This window comes from Apteryx rowi, unplaced genomic scaffold, assembly GCF_003343035.1.
Source record: "Apteryx rowi isolate R43461 unplaced genomic scaffold, aptRow1 scaffold_378, whole genome shotgun sequence".
Classification (NCBI taxonomy): Eukaryota; Metazoa; Chordata; class Aves; order Apterygiformes; family Apterygidae; genus Apteryx; species Apteryx rowi.
This window is the reverse complement of record NW_020450285.1, coordinates 803,303-827,559: the sequence shown is the minus strand read 5'-3', so window position 1 is coordinate 827,559 and position 24,257 is coordinate 803,303. Positions and strand designations below refer to the sequence as shown.

Below are 24,257 nucleotides of genomic sequence, written 5' to 3'. Positions count from 1 at the left end.
AGTTGACAGTCAAAGCTGAACCCAAAACAACAACAGAATTATGAAATCTCCAAAACATCACTCAAGAAAGACAATAAACTAGTAGCAAATTTAAGAGTGAAATTAAAAATAAAATATGATCATTTATAAATGGGAAAAAGAAGAAACTAATAATTGCTACTTGTACTATTTTTAGCATATACAAATAGCTATCAAATTATAGCAAATTAAAATATGTACCTAAGGATAACAGAGGATTATCATAAGTGGTGGGGCTAAAGACAATAAATTTTAAATAGTATATCAGAGACAGAAGAATCCTATTTATTCTTAATATTTGGAATTGAACAGGATGAAGTACTTGTGTCATATAAGAGTAGGAAGTTCTTTTCAGTCCTAACTGAAGTGGATATAAAATAACTTCTAGTAGGGAACAAACTTTATAAAATTAGACTCATATACGGCGCACAGAAGAGTCCTAAAGCCAAACTCACAGGACACCAAGATTTGAAAGCAGTCAGTGAGAAAGTAATTTAAGATTAAGAATGAGCAAGCTATCCTGCTTCTTTGGCAGAAAAAAGAGTTAGTGTGATCCATATATATCTAAAAAAAAGAAAAAGATGTAAATGATTGGACAGCTGAAAAAAAAGAGATCAGTTTGTTTTGTTTGCTAAAAAAAAAAGTGATTTGATTTCAATACACATATCTTCTGTGGAGGAAAGTAGTAAAGGACCATTTCCCAACAGAGAGGTATCACAAGAACCATGTCTTGAAGATGAATCCAGACAAATTCAAAATAAAATAAAGTATCTTTCATGAGATTAATCATTTAAGTAATCAGTGGAGCAAACTGACAAGGGAAACAGTGATTCTCTGTCTCTGATATATTCAAATCAGTAGCAGGTACCATTCCGGGGACTGTACTTTGGCCAAGACACAAATTTTGTATGAATGTAATTATGCTAATAGACTCAATGAAATTTAATGAGTTGTGATATTCAAGAGAGAAGATTAGAGAAGCCAATACTAACTTCTGACCTCCAACTGTGAGTCTGTGAACTTCCTGAATCTCTGTAAAATGCTTGAATTTGGAGCAACTCGGCTGGGAGTTGGAGCCCAGCCACAGTAACTCACAGGCTGATTTTCACTGGTTGAACAATAGCTAGAGCCTTACCTATGGGTGGCTCCCACCTCTATATATGTTATGTCTAAAATTGGACACCATGAAAAACGGAGGAAAAGGTTTTTCATTGCAACTTTATATAATTACAGCAAGTACCTTAAATGGAAGTTAGTAAATGGTGGTAGAAATGAATAATGCTTTGAATTTGAATCTCTGTTATGAACTACATACCCCCATCTAAACTGCAACAGGTTTCAGCTGTGTTTATATCCAAGTTTAGACCTGAGAGCAATTCAAATAAATCCAAAATAAATTTTCCATGAATAAAGAATCAGCATGCAACTGTTATATTATCATTTATGAGGTCTTTAAAGTTTCTTTTAGAACATCTGAAATAGTCCAGTTTTCAGTTCACAATCAAACATTTGGCATTACTTTTATAACTATGTTCTTCCCCCCCACCCCAAGTGTCCATGACCACATTCAGAAAAATATGAGACTGTACCAATTGAAAGCCATGGAACAAAGATCTCAGGGGCTGGCAAGCAAATGACAAGTCTTTGRGCAAAAAGGATAATTGAATGAGTGTAAACACTATCTAATCTATTTCTTCCTGCAGTATTAATGTAAATGACACTTCTCAGGTTTTGGATAGACTTGTGTGGAATGGCAAGGTACAGAGAAAAAGCCTTTCACTCCAGAAAGTAGGCACGTATCACTGTGAGTCAGAAACTGTAGTGCCATTAATACACACTTCTTAAGTGCCCGATTTGTTCACTCTGAGAATATTGCAACAGAAAATGTCTCCAAAACTTAGGTCACCTCAGCTTATTCAAAATGCAATGGTCCTGAAATCTCCCACCTAGATGAACTTATCACTTTCTGACCTTCTGTGCTGTAGTTTCACTGCAGGAAAATTGGGAAGTGTTGGAATTTACTAAATTCATCCAGGTTTTGAAGTTGGTATTTTTCTTTTGCCTATAGAGTGAAAGTGTTCAGGACAACAGGGGTAAAAAATAGAGTGCTAAAGAAGCTCTAGAGAGACCATTTCAAGTGATTTACTTAATCTCAATAAAAATATGGCCTCCCTTGTGGATGAAGAGGACACCCTCCATGTAACAACCATTTACTAAATATTCCCTATGGACACTGAAGTATATCAAGCATACATGAACCTTAATTGTGATTATATTTTATTGCTACTTAGATTACTAAGCATTTAAATTACCAGATAGCAGAATCTATATTCTTAATAGTGGAAGAGTGCTAACAGCAATTTTACTAAATATTTCAGCCCTGTTCCAACAATCTCATGGAGGAAAGTTAATGGTCATAATCCAAGTAAAGCCCGACTGAGAAAATCCCAAGCTGTGCTTGAAATACCTAATGTGCAGCTAGAGGATGCAGGGATGTACGAATGTAAAGCTGAAAACTCACGTGGAAGGAATGTCTTCAGAGGACAGCTACAAGTGTACAGTAAGTGTAACTGCAGACAGTATTATCCAGTAATGTTTTGTCCACACTTAAGGCTGTAAATATATATGAAGCATGCTCAGGCCTGATGAAAAAGAAATATCTTTCTTCTGAAATAAGATCAGTATGGAATTAAGCTACATATTTTTATTCCTCAGTAATTCATTAAAGTATGAAACATGAATAAAACTGACGCCCTCAGAAGTTGGCAAAACCAGAATTTTATGTTTCTTGATCTTTAGGGTTTCTTTTGAAAACAGTATTCTTATATAATTTAAAAATCTATATTTTTGATTCTTCTGATATGATATCTAATGCTGACATGCAACCCATACCTGATGCATCTGTCAGAAAACTACTTTATAAATATCTTAGAATTTTTCTCGTGCTTTTATTAAACTTCTATTTCACCCTTGCCATGCCTCAGTGATGAGTTATCGCTAATTTCATTGTACGAGAAAAAGAACCAAATAAGTGCTTGTATTTTTGTAAAAAAAAAAAATCAATCTAGGCATGCACAATTTCCTAAAGTTCTCATTTTCAGGAAGGCTGAGAAATGAAATGATTTCCTCAAGGTCACCCTTTTCACCTGTGGAAGAGCCGCAAACAGAACTCAGATCACAACAAACATGATCCAGTGTCCTGGCCACTACATAAAAGTGACTCTCTCATTAGCTAGGTTATCAGTTCTCATTTTTGAGTAGAAACAAAGATTCTACTCAAATCTAGGAGTCCATAGAAAACATTTTCTCCTCAACTTTGCAAAGATAGAAATAATAATTTTTAATTCTCCACCATTGTATGATTGTCAAAATGATTTTTTTTTTCAGTCGTTGCCTTTATGGATAGTGCAGTTTGTGCTAACGTGCGTATTAGAATTGATTTAACATTACGGAAAGGAGATCCACTTCAGATTGTCTCTGATTAACAGCTGAGTGAGACTGGTATATTATTAGGTTTTTGTTTTGTAAAGTTTATTATTATATTGTAGTCTACCTTACAGGCAAATTCAAAAAAAAAAAAAAAAAAAAAACTGAATCAGAATTTCACCTCTCTGCATTAGTGGGGAGCAAGGTCAGTACAGGTAACAGAGAGCTTTCAAATGGAGAAGATCAAAAGCGACCTGCAGTACAGCAGAATATGCAGCACAAGCTATTAATAGCCTACCTAAAGCATTTTTTCTGGACCTTGAGATGAAGTAAACCCCTCAGTGAGCCTCTCGGATCAGGGGGCTCCATAAGACAGCATTAGTATCTCATTGGCCTACAGACCTTGACATCCCTTTTCAGGGATGTAACTGGATTTGTGTAAATGTTGCTGTATGGCATTTTCAGCTTCCTTTGCTGACAGCTGATTTGGCAGGATTTGGGGGCATTACTTGAAACAGCATTTGCTGCCATGCCTCTAATTCATAACAATACTAGATATGAATTATTTATCTTAAAGTTCATTGCCTTTTCACTGACATCTTATTCCTCCAGGACACAATGATTATTTTGGCTCAAAAATTCTTATGTAGGCCATCATTCCTTACAAGAGCTTTCTTGTAAAATTTCAGAACAGGCTGTAGGACCAGCCATGTCATACTATGGTCTCACTATTTACATATCTCTGCAGGAACTCATTTGCTGTCTGCTTGAATCTTCTTCATTTTCTCAGTTGCATCTGATCTGGTTTACCACCGAGGAGTTTGGAGAAAGCCCAGACCACCAAGTCTGCCTGTCTGGTCACATTTAATCACAAACTACCAATTTCTTACCTGCTGCTGTAATCCAGATGGGTACCATGGCAGTCTGATGCAGCTGACACTTCAGATGTTGTTCAGATAGTGGTATTTCAGATGATGACAATTTCAGATTGTTGCAGTCTTGTTGTATTTGTAAGTACTGACTTAGCTGAAATTCAGCTATAGAAGTGACAAAGGCATCAAAAATTTAATTTCACTAATGGCAAAACATCCCCAGATACTTGACTGCAATCCATTTTTAGGGTTGTGATTTACCTCAGGTGATTTGGTCATCTAGTAATTTACATTGACTTTTATTCAAGCTTAAATTTATTAATAGAAGAGAGCACAAAAATTACAATTTTCATGGAGAAATTGGGCATTAATCATTTGTAATCACTGACTACCAGCATTTTCCCAACAGCAAGTGCTGATTTGAACAATCCTGATCCTCTTGTACTCTGAATCTCTTGCTTTTGAGGGTGTGATATGGATGCCCAGGAGGAATTCACTAGATCTTCCCTTCTGTTTCCCCCTTCTCCCTTCCCCTTTGCCTTCCTCTTCCCCTTTCCCCTTCTTCTTCCCCATTAATTGTACAGATTTCAGTGTCAGATCCTTTCTTACCTCTCTTTACCTTTCTTTGTCTTTTCTTTTCATACATCTTTTCCTCTCTCATCGTTTTGTTTCAATACACAGGTRTCAATGAAAAAGAAGTCAGAAAAGCAATTTAGGGGCACCAAAAATGGGAGAGCAGGTATCTCCACAATGAACATCAGATAGTGACTAAGGAAGAAAGAGGCAAAGTAAAAAGAATGAGGAAATAAATTAGGAGAGATAGTTGGACAGAAAGGCAGCACAAAAGACTAACCTAAAACAGTGAGCATCCAGCTGACCCCCAGCAATCGTGTGTTATTTGTACAGGRACACCGGCCTATGTCACTAAAGCTGAGCCCTCACAGCCCAGATGTTCAGCTCCAGCTTTACGAGGCAAAGGGGAAGGAGAGCCCTGCTCTCACAGTTACGTTACATTACAGAGGTGCTCAAACACCTCAGGCACCAATGTCAAACACAGGTTTTCTCCTTCAACACCATTGCTCTCACCAGGGAGAATAAATGCGTGAGAGCATACCACACCCTGGCAGGTGCTACAGTATTCTGTAATGCAGTGTAACAGGGGTCCAGAGCTTTTTTGATCCTCTTTGTATAGACAGGCCTAGGAAAACGGACCTAGTTTTAGGCTCAGCCCATATTCAAAGCCATTACCAATTAAGCACAACTGAGACTATTGGAAGAAGGATGTTATTCTCTGAGGACAAAGTAAAAGGGTAACAGAGGGTCTCCCCTCTCAAACACTATTTTAATCACTTCCTATAAAAACTGCATGGAAGCAAATCCACTAGTGTCACTCTACATTAGCCCCAAATACAGGCAGTAAAACTGGCTTGAAAAGAAGAAATTTTTGTGGTCAGGGCTGCCCCTGCAGTTGAAGTTTGCTGTCTTTCTAACCTTGTCATAGCTACCTGTTCTACTGTGCGCTTCCCAGCTTGGCCTTGTATCCAGAAAATTAAGTTTCTTCAGCCCAAACTTTGTTCTCAATCACACCTTAGGACACTATCTGAAGTCAAGCTACTTGCCTATGCAAAATTTTCTCCTTTATAATTTTTTTCAGCCAAAAAGTTGCATAATTTTTTGAGAAAGTAGTCTGAGTTTTCTGCATCTGAATTTCATTTTGCACAAAGGATTTAAAAGAAATGGCCTGTAAGCTTGCAGATTTATTGCCAGTTTGTGTTTGTAAAACATTTTGACATCCTTGAATAAAAAGAGGTGCAGGAAAGCAACATAAAATAAATCAGAGAATGGCCACAGTGATTTTAAAATCTCTGGAGCACTGTAGAAAGCTATGGCACAATATCCATAAAGACTACTAAATAATAAAATACATCCTTCTATTCTTACATCCAYCCCCAAAACTGTTCATTGGACAGATAAAAACCAGGCAAACATCCATTGTTCCCCAAGCTGAATGTTGCCTATATAAAGAGAAAAAACATCTGTTACTTATGGAATCTGTTGAAATACTTCTTGTTATTATTTAAGTTTTCCAATTAAAATTAGGGGCAACTATAGAAAGAGTCTTTCCTTTCCCACATGTGTAATAAGATGAAGATCAACTCTTTTTATTAAAAAAAGAAAATAGTAAATTGAGTGAGAGGTTGCAAATCCGATTACATTAAGTATTTAACACTTTTAGTTATTGACAGGGTTTAAGCGCAAATGTAATGATATTATGGAGAGAGACTCTTGTGAATGAGCAGAGAAGGAATTCCATTTTCCTGTTGCAGGGTAAGGAATACATAGAGAGAGAGAAGGAAGACAAAAAGTGAGACAAAATATTTCTCTCAATCATGCATTTAGCTGTGTTCCTGCTCCATCTACCTGTTGCTTCGCTATTTTGTTCCGAATTTCTTTTATTTCACTCAAAGAGGTGAGAATCTGAGTCAATACTTCTGCTGATGGCAAATTCAACAGCTTGAAAATTCAGAGTCCAGAAGCCATTTAATGTATCAGGAGAAAATTTAGGGCTGAAATATTCCAGACGATGAAAATATGATTGTCAACACCAATCAGYCATAAAACTGAGATGTGCAAGCGTGTGGTTACAGAGGAACAGCCATGCCATGACTATGCTATTAAGACAGCCACAGCCAGAGGAACTGCAGTTGTGTACTGATGAGAACATCTCTGGATCAGACCTGATGAGACAGTTTTATTTCAGCGTAATCAGGTTCACACTCTAATTTCAAATGCTCAGGTTCAAGTTGAGATCAAATTCAAAATACAGAAATTAGACCATTTATTTTTTGGGTCATATAGCAGAGCTTTCAGAAAAGCAAAATAATAAAAAGAGTGAAATAAAAAGATAGTAGTACAGTTTAATGCCTCCTTGAAACTACATAATTTTATGGCACCATCGGCTAACTTTTATGATTTTTTAGTTACAAATTTAACTGTCATAGCATCAAAATCATATTAGCTCTGCTCATCTTCAAATGAAAGAATTGCTGCTCAGCATGCTTCCTTCATTCATACCGAAACACTCAACAGAAAATAGCAGCAGCAACTAAACAATGCAATTGAATTGTATTTTCAGGACAGTTAGTACAATTGGTAGACAACAAGTGAGCAGGAACTCCCACAAGTTGCTTCCAAGTATTACATGGGATCCTTTCATTGACAGAAGGAGCCAGAGATTCAGTGCAGAGAGAGCACATATGGAACATTTTGTGCGTTACCTTGACTGCAATAAGACTAYAGGAGCAGCTGTTTTCAGTCTTGGGTTTGGGAGTGAGGTTGGGTCTATCTTGTCTCTGATTTCCTCCACTAGAAAGGAAATGAGTGATTCTTTTTCTGATACCTTCCCAGCAATCACCTAGTCAGACTCTTTCTGCTTAGGGATRATAGACATATAACTCACATTCTTTATCATCAGTGCAGATAGAATCAGTTAGTTACCTGTCATGCCTCCTCATATCTTCTCACTCTTTGATTGGTGACCTGTCAGATGCCAGCTAGATTCAAAGATTTATTTTTAAACTCAGTTCCACTTTTTAGGTAGGTTATCAATTATTGGATGCTCAAAACAGAGACTTTGTTGAGACAGCTCCAGATTTCTACTCATTCTAGTCAGAAGAACTGTACTGTATGGTCCTTTAGCAGTGGAATCCCTCAGCTACTTATTATCTCCATTTTTCTTAATATTTAAGATTATTAAAGTTAATTAATTTGATCTATCATACTCTTTGCTACAGAACTGGATATTGCTACAATATGAGAAACCAAAATCTGGCTTCTGAGCATACATTTTTTATTTCTGTACGTGAATAAACAGTTCTTCACTGAATCATGAAGTTTTCCAAATGATAAGATTCTACACATAGGTATGTGATTGATTGCTGCATTAAAGATTTGCATCTCTGCAAAGATATTCCCTGCTTTTTAACAGGTTATTACATGAAATTTAGGTACTAACAACTACATATACGCCTAACTACTCTGAGCTTTAAAAAAACTACCATTTTAAATGAACTAAATCCAAAACGTTTTAACAAGAACATATGCAAATACCTTGCCAATTTCCCAGTCATTCCTAGCTGAATAAATCATGATTTCCCAGTAGATTGATAGAACTGCATGAAACAGAGAGACTATAATAATAGTAATTATTGAATTTATGAACATTTACCTGGTAGCCACAATAGAATATTTAACAACACTGCAAGATCTAAGTTATTTAAATTTTAGTAAGGGGATTAATTATCATAGTCTCTCTGTTTCATGCAGTTCTAGAAGTCTAGCAATGTTACTAAATATTCTATGGAAGCTACCTGGTAAATGTTCATAAATTCAGTACTAATAAATGCATTGATATATAGTACTGTAATTTAATCCACTGAAATATATTAAATTAGACAGACTTTCTATTCCTGGTCATGACTGCTTGCCACCTGGTCCAATTGCATTATTTCCTTTAATGTTATGGAGTTCTGTTAATTTTATTACTTTCTGCTTTGGTTTTTTTTCAGTTGTTTGAACATACATCTTCTTCAGAGTAAGCTAGGCTTTGCACAGGCCATAATTTAGGCCCTTTAGTTGGTTAGGTCTTCACATACCAGCTAAAGACTTACCAGTTTTTATGGTTTGTATACAGATTTTTTTTTATTTTTATTTTTTACAGCCTACCCACATTGGGTGGAGAAGCTTAATAATACTCAGTTAGACAGTGGAGATCAACTCCGATGGGAATGTAAAGCCACTGGAAAACCACGGCCCACATATCGTTGGCTGAAAAATGGAGCTCCTCTCTGGTCACAGGTACACTGCTCAATGAAGCAGCAGCATGTTGCATGTTTCTCCTTTGATTCAGGTAAAGTGAATTAAAGTACTGAAAAGTACTTCAGAAAGAAGAGTTTGATTTTCTCTCTCTAGTTTCTTAGTGTTACTATACAGGCTGATTTCCTGTGCATGTCCCTCCTGGCCCAGCTCCAGCACTGTAACGTTGCATTCATCAGAAATTCCCTCTAGTCCAGAAAGACGGGGGAGGCCGGGCATCCTGAGCAGGGTCTGCAACACCATCGCCCTGTTCTTSACTTGCTGTGATGTCCCTCTGAGCAATACGCAGTATGGTGGGGATTTTGTTTGCTAGTTTGTTTTTCTGCTTTAGATTGTGATAGTCTCCGTAAAAATTGTTATTTATATCTAAGCATTTCTGTATAAAAAGCAAATGAGTGACAGCTCAGAGAAGGCCTGTATTTGCTGGATCTGACTCCTTTGTATCTCCCTCAGTGTTATGTTATGTTGTGTCATTTATCACACAGCACATTTTCATTGTACATACCATACACTTTAAAACCCTAACAACTCTAATGTGAGAGGTACGATGGATACTTTACGTTCGTTAGATTTCAGCTCTGTTAATTTTCTGTGAACAACAGAACACACACCTTTATCGTCGAGACTGTTAAAATGAGGCATATAAGACTTCTAGAATGTCATGTCTTGAACTGCAAAGATATTTTTAAAGTAGGTCTAGATTAAAGTCTCTTTTGATGTTAAAAGACCACTCATGGCATGGTCTGCTTTTATTTTACTTTGTTCTATTTTTTTCACTGAATCATCAATGAATCAACTCACTTTTTTTTTTTTTTTTTGTCTAGTACCTTTTTATTTCTTGTAGTCTCAAAATAATTAGAGTTAAAAAGCTTTGTGAACTTACTTAATGCATTTTCCAGATTAAAATAAACCTGTTCTGTTCTGGGAGAAAACATCTTCATTTGTAAATGAATTCACAGAATGGATTTATGAATATAAAAGATGTAATGTCTTTTTTTTCAGTGAATGTCTCTTATACCTTTGAAAATCAACCAATTATACAAACAATGAGAAAGTAAATGTATAAACACAGCTTATTTTTGAAGCTGCAAGGCACTGAAACTAAGGTTACATGCCTCTACTTTATCCTTTTCTGCCTTTTTAAAGAGGGAGATATCCGTCCTGAAATTGAAGCAATTTAAGTATCTGTACTTCTGGTTTTCTGATTTTCCAAATCATTAGTTGTACCAGGCTCTGAAATTTCAAATTAAACTTCAGTTAAAAAAGGGGGCTTAAGATAGAGAGAACTTCTTTTCATGTTTTCCTCTGCTTTCTCAAACACTTCATTCTTTACTAATCTTTAACTCAAACAACAACAGTTCTAACAATGAAGCTTAGAGATGTATTGTAACAATTCAAGTTATTCATTATACAGCTCCGTGAAACATACATTTCCATAAACAGATATTAATTCCCCTTCTCTTCCACCTGCAGTAATTATTTTCTATTAGTAGACCTTTCAAATGAGAAATTGGCTCTAATGATAAAGGTAATTAGACCCTTTCACTCTTACTCATGCAAGCAGTCTTTTATATCTACTTTTACGAAAATGGTGCCACAATTGAAAGAAACATTTGCTATAGATGTGAATATCATCAAATATGTTACACTCACAATTGATTTCTTGCCTCATTAAAGTTCCTAGGATGAACTGCTTTTAAAAATTGTGTAGGGTAATAGCCCCCAACAGGCAAGCGAGCAAGCAGACAAAGCAATCCTTGAGGATGGTGAACCTTACACTTAAAAATATTTCCCTTTAAATATTTTCAGAGTTTTTCTCTGCCCCCCCATCTGTTTAATTCTTCTCATTCCTTAGATAACTAGAATAAAGTAAGCCCAAGGAAGTTAGTTCCTAAGTTGTATTTTAACTTAATAATGTATTTTGTACCTTTGCCTTAACCTAATAGCCAGAACATTTCCACTGCTTGTTTGCTTTTATAGATTTTTTTTTTATTCCATTACAGAGCAGAATTGAGATGGTTAATGGTGCACTGATGATCCACAGTGTGAATCTCTCAGATGCTGGAATGTATCAGTGCTTAGCAGAAAATAAGCATGGCACCATTTATGCCAGTGCTGAGCTGAAGATTTTAGGTGAGTATCATCAGAAAAGAACAGAATGTTCCTTTTTTCCCTTTGATAATTACACTTGTTCTTGGCCTGTTATGAAAAAGAAATATCTTTGCCACTCCAAACACAGCAAAGCAGACAAAAATGGGCTTCTTTTTCCTTTTCTTAATTATGTGTGGCTGGGTCCTTTATGGCCTAGGTGAGTGCAGGTCCTTCTGTTAACTGAATGTTTTATTTTATAAATTACTGACTCAGTTACATTTTGTAACTCTTTCTAATATAAGGCTATGTTAATTCAAATGCATGTAAAAATAGTTTTCATTCCTTCAAAAACAAGCACAAGAAAAGAAACTTAGAGAAAGGTAACAAATTTTAAAGTCTCCATTATAATTAAATTGCTATTTCTACCAGGGCCAATATTCAAAGGTAATTAGGCATGATCTTAGCTCTATAGATTTAAAATATTCTTATTAAGTCACCAGAACTGATAGAATACTTGAAATTGCATATATGAGCCAGCATCATGCCACAATAAAGTGAATACATGACATAATGTGTCTTGGAAAATGTTGGAAAATTTTCATTATTTACAAGTGGGGGGGTGGATAGAGGGGAGGGTTGTTAATGAAGAAAAAAATGAAGCCTGGGTAATGTTGTCTTTCTGACCCTCTCTAGTATTGATATAGGGTCATAAAGGTTGTAAAACACAATAGGGCAACAGGGATAAAAAGACTTCCGTGGGACTAAGAGACAGACTTGTAGGAGTCTCCTGTTTAATTCAGCACAGAGAACTGCTGGAAAATGGGTTTCTATCAAAGTACTCCTCAGCCCATACCAGAGGGCACAGGTCTCCACGCTGCTCGAACCCTGCAAATTTCCGAAGCTGCACCTGGGAATCGCTCTTCCAAAGCCCTGGTCAAGTAAATAATAAAGCTGAAGTTCCTGAAATAATACAGTCCACTTGAGCCAAGATTTCGTTCTYCCAAAGAATAACTTGATCTATTACATTTCCACCGTTTCCTAGCTAGTCAACATTAGATTTTCACTGTTCACTCTTCCAAATATTTCTATCTAGACTCMAATTACACCCACAGTCAGTGGTTGCTTCCTTTTCATCACTTTTCTTTGTCAGATACGATTCAGTCAGCAAATATGTACCTGTTGGTTACAGTGTTCTCTTGTTCTGCTTTTTCCTATACCTATTTTATCAGGTAGTTGTACAGTCTTTTGTAACTTTGGAGATGGAACATGGTTATTATATGTTGCTTCAGTAGCATCAGGCTTTTCTTTTGTGACTTGTAAAATTGTACCTCTGTTAAATTTTAACAGTAATGTTGCATTAAAGAAGCAGTTGCATTTAATTTTCTGGATTATTAAAGGGAAACGAACAGAATAAATTGCCCATATAAATAGCTCTGGTATGAAAATTACCAAAAATAATGATAGGAAATTCCTACATATCTGAGACAATGGAGATGTAAGGCATTCCTATATTTGTAGCTGAGATAGGGTGGGTTTTTGTTTTTTGTTTTTTTGTTTTTTTGCAAAACTAGTTTAAAAAATTCACAAACAAATGGGATTACCTGGGAACAGCTGGTCTTTGTTGTGAAATTACAGTAATTAGGGCCATTGTGTGATACCTTTATTTCCTTAGATGATTTGTTGCAGTCAATGGAACTTTTTGAGAAGTGAAATAGTAAGAACAATATAACTATTGTTATGAAATTTGCTACTTTTCAACACCGAGCATTTAGGTAAAAAATAAAAAGGCAAAACAATAAAATTTCTCTAACACTAATATTTTTATAAGAATCAGGTCTACAGAGTGCATTTGGAGAATATGTGGTATTTAAACTTCTTTTTATTTTGAACTAGTTAATTCTAACAAGCTGCATATGAAACCCAACAATTTTAGAAAAGGTCTAGTTAAGTCAGCTGCAGCATTTAATCTCTAAAGCTGTTGGATTTCTCAAGCAATTTTATGTCAGTATGTTGATGTGAATGACATTTCATTAATTAATAGCTTGATTAAATTATAGACCTGCCATCTAGTCTTAGCTGCTGATTTCAAACATTTTGTAAAATTCTACCTGATCTGTAGTATAATAATTTCCGAACGAAAAATGAAAAGGGATAACTGTCTATTAGAATGCATTGGAATGGAAAGCTGTGACTATTGTCTGTAGAGTTAACATACTTCTTTTTCACAGCTTCAGCTCCCACTTTCCCATTAAATCAAATGAAGAAAACAATAATTATTACCAAGGGCCAGGAAGTTGTCATCGAGTGCAAACCACAAGCCTCTCCAAAGCCAACTATCACTTGGAAGAAAGGAGACAAAGCACTAAGGGAGAGTAAGAGGTCAGAAGCCTGTTCGGTAAACTAAATATTACTGTGTTTGCCTGTTTGATTCTGTAATATTAAATGAAAATGCAGCAAGTAACAAGAACATGCATATGTAATCATGGGTATGGCACAATTACTTTGTCACACTGATTAGTCTGACAGTAGTGACTTTATCTTTTCCACAATATAAAATAAAAACTCTTAAAATTGGTCAGAGATTCGGACAGATGAAAAGTTGTTTTGCTTTGTTTTGTTTTTCCTCCATTTCCAGTTACTCTTTTCAAAAGTGCTTCACTTATGCTGTGGAGATAATAAATGTTACGTGTATCACATAATTAAAAGTAGAGAGGCTGAGGTATTAAGGATCACGTGAAAATATCACGTGTGCTTATTTATTTGAAATACTTTTAACAAGGCAGATTGGCAGCTTGATCACTATGTTATGACCACAATTCTAAGAATAGCTTTAAAATGATTCAGAGAAGAAAGATATGATTCCCTTATAAGTTTTAATTATACAAGTAATTTCTGTATTCAGCAGCACATCTGTTTAACAGACTGCATTTGATTAAATAAGTTCCGTCCAGCTCTTTACGTTAAATATAGTTTAAGCACTGCAGCTTAAATGCCAACTGTAATTGCACTTTACAAGCTAGCATGTCAGTACATTAGAACAGTTTTGCCAGTCTTGACATGGTCTTTAAGTATACACAGCAATCTTACCTTCTTTCTGGTAATGTATGTGAATGTACCACTTAAACTGACTTGTATTAGTCAAAAAGATAAAAGTAAGGTCTTTTTGTTCATTTGTACAATACCGATGAAAGCAGTACAGTGTATTTGTCCTCTTTAGCTGCAAAAACCATTTCATTCTGGTGAGTTTTATTTTATTCTCATGTCATCTGATTTGTTCTGGAAAGGAAAAATGGGTAACCCTTCAGGCCATATTGACTTTTGGGGAGGCATTATATAAACCATTTTACTAATAGGTAAAAATTGTATAGTATAAGTTGACAATACATGACAGAATGATATTGCAAAGATGTCAATAAATATCGAATATTCTGAGACTGTTGTCTCTATGCTACAGCTACACAGTAAATTTTTCTGAATTCACTACATGTCCTGTTCCTCTCACCTGCTCARTGCTCACTGTGGCGTCTCTGATCACCATCTGTGAACCTCCATTTTAGTCTAAGACCAGTAGAAACGTATTAGCAACTACCTGATGACTGCCCAAACAAGGCCCAACTCTGAAGCTAAAAATCTCATAAAAATAAGATCTGGATRTACATTTTGGTATTTGCAGCTTTTGGTACTTGCCTGTTTTGACAGAGACTGGAAGGGGAAATGAAAGAACATGGAAGGTAAAAAGACATGGTTGAACAATTTCAAATCTTTGAAAGACTTGGTTTGTGTTCAATTTAACTTTTAGTCTGCTGTTCAGGGAGGCTCTTACGTTATTCAGAGAAGTTCCCCTACACCTATTTTTTATGCATGGGGGAACAGTATTTTTTAAACCATAATAATAGAATTTATTTGAAGAGGAGATGAGTAAGCTTATCATGTGATTTTGGGAAAGGAAGTGTAATTCAATGGAGATGGTACCCACGTTTCCATGTTTTGGGCACTTTGAGAAAGAAGCATTGGAAGGAAACTGTCTAATACACACTGAAAAAAAGGAATAATTTGTCATATTTTAATGAATGTGTTTCTACTTACCTTAAAAATGGGCTTTCTTCATAGTCTGCTGATAAAAAATCCAGTTAAAATGTTTAGGAACTGTCATGTGATGACTTTACATAGAATACTAAATCACCAAGAATTAAAAAGAAGTAATTAAATAATAAGTTAAGGCAAAGATAGATCTGCCCAACATATTTTTTGTTTCTGCACAGCTTATTCCTCTTCTACAGAGTGGTTGAACCAAGTGCATGTTCTGTTTCACTTCTGCCGAATATGCCAGTCTGGCAAAGGAATTTGCTCCATGAAACCACCTCTGTTAGGAAAGTCTCAATACAAGAGACCTTCCCCTCCCTGGGGAAGAAAAATTTCCACTTGACTAGTATCTACTAGCATCCTTTCTCCCTCTTCCAAGATATTTTGCATCCTTACATGTTCTTCTGCACAACCGAAAAGTCATTGACAGAAATACCTCAAGTAACATTTCAGTCTGTTACTGAGCGAAGGCTGAGCTTGTTTCTCATCGTGGCTGGCCGCAGTTATCACTGCATTCAGAACCTAGAAGGTTGTTCCTGGAATTTGATATATATGGAGTGTAGTCTGAAAGCCTCAAAGTGTTCCAGATTGATAGAAAAGGCTAAAGCCAATCACTTGACAAAGTAACTGTGGAAACAGTTGACATGCACTTCATCTCTTGGCCTGTTTTTTTCCCCTTGAACAAATGATCCAACTCAAAGTCTTCATTTTCAGAGTCTGTCTGTGATAGGTTTGCTCTCCCTGATTAGCAGTTACTATTATGATTAGTCAGTTCATTTGATTACACTTGGAAAGCATATGAATATCATAATGGATATTTTGATTTGGGTGCTGCAGGTGTGGCATTTCCATAGCACAGAGCAGAAAAGTAGTATCTTTGCAATTATGTGCTGATAAAAGGCATCATTCTTGTGTATCACTAAGTTACAATCTCCTAAATGTTTTTAATTTAATGAAATTACTCCTAAGGAAAAATACATATTTAACAGAGTACAGAGTATTCACAACTCATTCTACTAACCTGACTTTCAAAAACCAAGATCTGCTGCAACAGCTATGTTTCAATGAAATGAAAGTTTGTGGCATTGGGGATCTAGTATGCAGGAGATTAAAACTTCCAAAGAACCATAYGTCTATGAAATGTACTGATATTAAGGACATTAAATGATCACAATAATCATGCTAAAGGAACCACATATAAAAAAGATCTCTTTGATTTATCATTATCTCAGTGAGGCCTTAAAACATTCAAAAAACATGCGTTCATCAGCATTTTCCTCTAAAAGTTAAGATGAGAAAGAAAGAAAATGCTATTGTTGTATTTCTAATTTTGAAATTGGAACATACCTGAGCACAACAACAATGGGAGTTCTGCAGGTAGAAACACATTTAACCTCCATATTTTCACTAGTCATCTGACAATAATTAAAATTGTCAAATATCTTCACTTTTCACACTTCTCTAGACTCTGTCATCCCATATGCTGATTGATAGATGACTCTATGTTGTTTATGGTAGTCTGTGAAAATGTGTATTTTTGTTATTGATCTTAAAGTTGAGTTTTTTAGTTCATAACAATTTTGTTAAGAACTTCTGAATCTTTCAGCTTCATAAGAAGTTTTGGGTTTATACAGAAGTGGATTGACTGTTTGGATCCAAGACTGAAAAATAAGTTCAGTCCTTAATTTTGAATAAAACAGTTAGTTGGAACCTTGATTTGGGTTCTAAATAGGAAGAATCAGCCCTTATGCAAGAGTATGGTCCTCAAGTGTTTTTCAAGATCAACATTCTTGTGGAGTTTCTGAAACATTTCAGTCGGATACTTCCTAATCTGTAATCAAACTCTCTTTCATTATTTTAGCATCAGGTTCTAAATGAGACCCAGATAACTGTTCAGATCAGAAATCCAGTTAGGAGCCCATTTCTAGTTAAAAACAAAACAAAAAAAAGCTTAGTTTGTAAAGCTACAAGAAAGCAGCAAAAATTATATTTTATCAGACTTTTTATGTAGACAGTAAACTTTATAATACACAATAGAATAGACTGGAATCTGCTATCAGTTACATCACTATAAATCACGGGTAACACTAATAGTCAGTGACCAGATTTTGGCCAAATGCTTTTTATAAATTCTTTCAATTCCTGTGTTCAGGCTTCTTTAAACTTAAGGTGTTTTCTAATGATTTACTACTCTGCAAATTTTAGTAAGCCATTACTTCATGTGCTATAATCTCTGTTTCATCACTTTCTTAAGGTCACCTACCTTTCTTGTCTAGATTTATTCTTGTAGTAGTGACTATAGCTGATGTTTAAACAGATATGCTTGGGAAACCGTAGGTATTAAAAAGCATTATAAGTCTTTGTTCATCTGTTTTCATTCTTCCTCCTACATCCAAAATATTCTTCTCCTTAAACACATATTGAATTTTCACTCTAGCTCATTATTTCCATTATATATCCATTAATAAAACAAAAGCACTCAAAAGCACTCTATCCATGCAAAGAATTCTATTCAGTCTATATTATTAGTGATCCATTTAGCTCACTAAGAAACAAAGAATTTGCACAATTTAACCAACAAATAGGTAACGGAGAAAGCAGGATTTTTATAGAGCAAATTTAGTCCTGCTTTAGTTTGGTTTTGTTTCTTTTCCTCTCAAAAATTCTTAAATAGTAATGTAGACTTTATCAAGTTTTTTTTTTTTATCTCAATTTTGATGTGGATTCATATTTTACCTAAAAAAATCTAAATACAATGATGCTTAAACATATATGTATGCTTTTGTAAGAAAATTCTGGGTTTCATTGACTTCTCCCTTTCTGACACATCTAAACTTTCCCCTTCATGTGACAGAACAAGCTGTGCAGAAAACATTAACAACCTTTGAAGGTTAGATTCACAATATATCACCATGAGCAGGACAACAGTGCCAGTCTCTCTGTGGCTTTTGCATAACTGCTCACATTCATCCACATAAATCCAAGGTTAACTTTGCCAAGGGACCTAAATATATCTATTAAATATTTCTGTGAGGAAAATAAATGCTAAAAAATCCTCCACCAGTCACTTCAGTTCAGAAGCTCTTCCTAGTGATCAAATGTCTGGGACACAAAGTTTAASATCCCTATTCCTGCAGTAACCACTGTAGTATTTTACTTGTTTGCAAAGGGTTAAAGCCTTTTTATTCCATTTTATATGAACAATGTCACCAAATCACAGACTCACAGAATGGTTGAGGCTGGAAGGGACCTCTGGAGATCATCTAGTCCAACCCTCAGCTCAAGCCAGGTTCAGCTAGAGTAGGTTGCTCAAGGCCATGTCCAGTCAGGTTTTGAGTATCTCCAAGGATGGAGACTCCACAGCCTCTCCAGGCAACATGTTTCTGTATCACACTTAGAGTAGAAAAGCTCTTTTTTAAAAATAGAATTTCATGTATTTCAGTTAGTGCCCATTGCCTCTTGTCCTGTCACTGGGCACCACCGAGGAGAGTCTGGCTCCATCTTCTTTACTCCTCCTTCAGGTATTTATACACAACTATAAGATCCCCCTGAGCCTTTTCTTCTCCAGGCTGAACAGTCCCAGCTCTCTCAGCCTCTGCTCATATGTCAGATGCTCCAACTCCAGCACAAGCCTTGACATCACCAAGGGAAGCTCTGATCTATAAGAAATATGGCCATATACTGAATGAATATCAACACTTCTTCCAYGACATGTGAGATTTTCTATTCAGACCTGCTCCAAACCTGCTTGGCCACCAAAGTTTATAAAGGGAAGCTACCAGTTACCCATACAAAATCTGCCTGCTGTGTATTTTTAAGTAGCAAAGTTCATGTATGGTGCAGAGCTTCTGCTATATTACAAGCAAGGCTCATACATCTACCTACCAATAAAATTGTTTAGTCAGTATCTTAGATAACTTTCAGTCGCTTATAACTTTACCAGACCATACTTTGGTCTCATTTGGGACTGCTCAGGTTTCTGAGTAAGGGTAGTTTTCTACATATTTTGAAAAACAAGGCTAAGAGAAAGTAAACTGTATTGGGGGGTGGGGGGGAGAGGGATGGGAGGGGAAATTTATAGTTCTTTGAAAAAGTATCCTATCACAAAAAGAACTAGAGATTTGCCAGTATGCATTGTCTTTGAGATTTACCTCCTTAATGTCCTCATCTGTTTTTGAAAAAAATAAATTTGATAATGTTTATCAGCCTTTGAAAAACTACTGTATAGGTCTACTCACTGAACTCTACAAGCACCATGGCCCCTGAAAACCGTGGGTATATACAGTCCTAAGTAAAACAGTAGTATTAAATTTAGGCATATAGCTCAGGAAACAGTCACTGTGATGAAAGATTTGCAGGAAAAAGGAAGAAGAGCTGAAAATAAGAGCTAGATGGTTCATCTCATAGAGACAGCCTGTACAAAGGTTTTGCCTGGAATGGGAGAAATAGGATAAGGCTGACAAGGAAACTACAATAAAGAGCCAGCACAGCAACATCGTATTTCAAGGGAGAGCACTTGGGAGTGAAAGCTAAGGGTGACAAGAAAGAGAAGAAGAAGTCATGTGGTGTGAAAATCCTTGCTTTTTTGTGGTGYGGTGAATGAGGAAAAGAAGAGGAAGCTGAATGCTATCCAGTGTAACTGGATGCTACCTCTGTGCCTGAGACAGAGGTCATGTGTAATACTAGTTAAGTCACTTAGACCAGCCTTTATTCTGTGCAGCCACTGGTGACACGTTCTTCATTTACTGTGCACCTCACCTGAAGTCATTGGGCCTGATTTGTAGCTATATAGAAGTCTGTAGAAGCTGTACTTTGAACAACCCAGTACTAGATATTTATAGCAAGTCTTCTGAAAATCAGTCTGTACATATCCCAGACAAAAACAGGTGAAATTAATGGATTCTGAAAATGGGGAGACAATTACTGTTTGTGAAGTTGTCAGATGTTATAAACATGGAGAAATATTAATGAGGAAATTCTGTCTTCATAGTCACATGGATATAAAATTTCAGTGCACACATTGATCTATGAAGATGTAGGAAAACACTAAACAGCACCCTTTAAGTAAGAAAAACAATCATCAASCACTAAATGAAACATAATCCACTGGAGGGGAAACAATAGTCAAGCTATTCATCATAATACGCATGAGGGAGTGAACTGAAGCCACAGTAATTCTGCCTTTACCTAACTTTGCCTCACTTTGTGTTATTTTAATTATGTTTTTCTGGAATTCGACAGCTCTAAAAGAAGCCAGAGAAATGAAAGAGATGAGAAAGAGATATTGCATAGTGACACTGAATTCCAAATAATTAAAATTCCAATTTCAAATAATTATATCGGATTGCTACAGTGTTCCTAGATAGAGACACAGAGAAGGCTGGGACTATTGTGTCTTGCCTAAGTTCAGTTTAATACTAAAATCTTTGAACTACAGAAGTAGTTATTCTATATGCCTAGATATTTACTCTGTCATCCTTTGCTAGGCAATTAGTGGAAACACATGGAGCACTTAAATCTAAAAATATCATCATTCAAAAAGTTAGGAATGGACAAGCTTTTACATTTTTCTGGTCTGTCAGACTCATTCATTTTCAGTTTTGACAGGTTCTTATTACAGCTTTACTCTTCACTCTACTTTATATTTAAGGATCTGTCAATGTTTCCTATTTTTAATGACTTTATAGCTCAACTGTTAGGAAAAAAATGAAAAAGAAAAGGAAGGTGTTTCAGAGCTGAAGCAAGACAAAAAAGATTTGCGTCTGTAGGGGAAATTTGTATTCAATTTTATAAAGTGTTTTTGTTAGTATATGTTGTGTTATTTTTAAAAATATATACTTTTATTTGTCTGTTATGGAGACATATGCTTTTTTTCATAATTATGGTGGTAGCATTCCAAAACAATTTCAGTTCCATCTAACCATGGTAAGTAACATTAGTTTAAACTGAAAACTCAGCACTGTGAAGGCAAAAGAAAGTGCATATGTAAAATACATGGAAAATTACTCTGAAATGTAATTTTTAGTTTTTCTGTTGGTCCCTAAGTTCCATCCCGGCTCAGTCTAGTATCTGGCACAAGCATTTCTGCTTCTGTGTGACCACTGTAGCTCAGTCTACTACCCCTCCACTTTTTGGTGAAAACAACACATAATTTTGTTTGTTAATAATGAAAGATCTCTGAATAATTTCATCCGACTCTAGTATGCTCCTATAGAATATACTACTGTACTAAGCAGTCTGAAGGTTTTACTTTGTGTCCCCAGCTATATGTGCAAAGAAAATGGCCACTCAGGAGTTTCAATTAGTTTAACAAATAACATTTTCCAGAGTCTACCAAACAAAATCTGTGGTTATATTCTTGTATGTACCTTGTTATCTACAAGATCCTAAATGACTGCCTTGAACTCAGACATCAGTCTTTCTTCCCAGTATTGATATGCAGGATGATAATTTCTGGTATTTCTCATTAATATGGTACTTAATATAGCTAGTTATATTAAGCTATATAGTTACAACTCTATAGTTATAGAGTTATTTAGGCAAATGCTGATTATTTCTAGGGAAATAATGTTTGATCCTAATATAAAAGTGTATGTTTAGGAATGTATATGATAATAGCGCATTTGAGCATACATTATTTTAGAAAAATATTCTGTTCATCACTAGTTGAGTTGATACTTGAAGAAATGTTCCACCATATCCTACCAAGGTTCAGTATGAATGAGATTAAGGTGTGTAGAAACAGATGTGCAGCACCTTTGGGAGTGCCCTGGAATCAGCACCTGCCCTCCAGCTGCTGTGTCAGAAGAGTGAAAGTGTCCCATAATTTTGCTGTGATAGCTGTCAAGTACATGAGGATATTTTGGATTGCCACAGGCATCTACAGCAGGACTAGACACCAATATTTAGGGAGCTGAGTCCCACCTTTTATGGCCTTGCTCTTCTATACTCCAATTCAATAGTTTTCTAGTTTTTTTCTCAGTTACTGAATTGTAAATAGACATATCCCTTAGCCCCCCAGAAAAGATAAACATGAAGAGTTCAATCTTTTCAAGTGACTAATCATCACATGATTTGCTGTATATGCCTTTAATTTACGCTTACACGACTCAACTAATTATCAGTTGAGCAAAGAGTTCATAAAATCTGGTTCTAACTATGATTCATTTCTCTGCAGTTGTTATAAATGGTTGCCAAAGTTCCTGTTTGCGCACCACACAGGCACAATATGACAAGTCATCAGTTGATTAAAGGTTTTTCTTTGCTTAAGGCCCTCCAGACTATGACTTTCAGCATAATTCATCCTTAATAGAAGCTACATCTAAAATTCTTGGGAATTTAAGCACTTAACTTCCTGCCACCAGCTGATCCCCAGATTCCCAAGGGGCACTTTAATGATCAAAAAGTCGTGAAGAGAGAAAATGCTGAGGACATTAAGAGAGAAACTTCATGACAGAAATTCTTACCTTCCTGTGAGAATTCTGCAAGTCACTTCTTTTCACTTTTTGCATAAATCATGATCTAATTTAGCTGTGGCAGGTTCATAATGGGAATTAGAGATCTGGTTATAAAGTAGAAAAGGGAAACAATGATAACCTTGACTATATAGTAAAAACAAATGGCAAGATCATCTCTTAGCAAAAAGGAATCTTTGTTCAAAGGCAGCATTGTTGTGCTAATCAATTGCATTATACAATATGAGTTTTGATAATGCAGCAATTTTGTCTGCGCTCCTAAACAACTCTTATTCTGATGTAAAATCCCCAATTATCTCACTTGTAAAAGAGAATAAAATCTTACCAAGGATCCAGTAAACTGACACTCTCCTTCAGAAAGAATGTCGGGAGATTGTAAGGCTTTCAATATTTCAGCCCTTCTGAAATACAGCGTTAGCTGAGGCTGCTGAAGGAAGACAGGGTACATGAGTAAAGCAAGAATCCAGGACCCATCATGCCAGAACTGTTTCCTACAGATTAGAATTAGCGGATATCTGTCATGTTTGCACTTTTGTACATCTGCACACCTTGTAGCCCATCACTCTTTGTGGTTGTCAGGGTTCAGATTTGCCTCACTGTGAATGAATTAAACATTACATTTCCACCTGAAAAGTTTATACTAACTTTTCTATAAGGAAAATCAAAGTATTCATTTATTTAAGTCATTTGGCAACATGGTCAGTATCACATTATTATTGATTATCAGTTACATTCTTTGTCTTGAACATTATCAGTCTCATGTTCTTCTTTGTGTATTGATCAATCAAAGTATTGATTTAAAAGCACATTAGATTAAATGTTTCTCTTTGATAAATGATAGAGAGGAAGGGAGAAATTCAAAATGGAATATTTGTAAAAAATAATAACAAGCATGGTCCATCCACTTCACTGCTTGTAATTTGTAAACTCATTTACCACTGTGCAATAAATTATTTCTAACATGATCTAATTGTGTATAAAACCAATTTTGCATAGGCCTTGGTTAATTACTAGCACTAGTGAAACCAAGGTTCCTTGGAAGATAAGAACTTCCATAGAAGTATATTTTCCAAATAAATATCGGAGATACCTGTATTTTTTGCTTTCCTTTCAGTGGCTGTATATAGCTAGTGTTGTTACAGCAAATAAATGAAAAGAATGCCAGAGAGAAAAGAATCATAAGTTTAGGGCATATGGGAAGGTTAAAAATGTTCAGAGACTTCTTTTTAGTAGACCAGCCTTGACAAAAGAGATAGCATTTTGGTGAGAGCAAACAACTGAAGCAGTTGATATTTGTGAATATATTTAATGAGTATGCCTCCACTTTGTCCTTCTCCTACACTTTCTTTTTGCAAAATCTTTTTTTTTAATTATTTCTGTAGTTGCTGTTTCTAAATGTTAACAATTAATAACTTCC

At 35.6% G+C, this 24,257-nt stretch overlaps 1 protein-coding gene across 1 annotated transcript in view; it reads left to right on the top strand.

The window, feature by feature from the left end:
• CNTN5 (contactin 5) overlaps nt 1–24,257 on the top strand; it is a 195,976-nt gene that overhangs the window by 55,686 nt on the left and 116,033 nt on the right. Inside the window, exons 5-8 of the mRNA XM_026073782.1 lie at nt 2,397–2,578; nt 9,037–9,173; nt 11,195–11,324; nt 13,511–13,661. Of these exons, the coding sequence (XP_025929567.1) occupies nt 2,397–2,578; nt 9,037–9,173; nt 11,195–11,324; nt 13,511–13,661 (600 nt within the window). The remainder of the gene's footprint in view (nt 1–2,396; nt 2,579–9,036; nt 9,174–11,194; nt 11,325–13,510; nt 13,662–24,257) is intronic.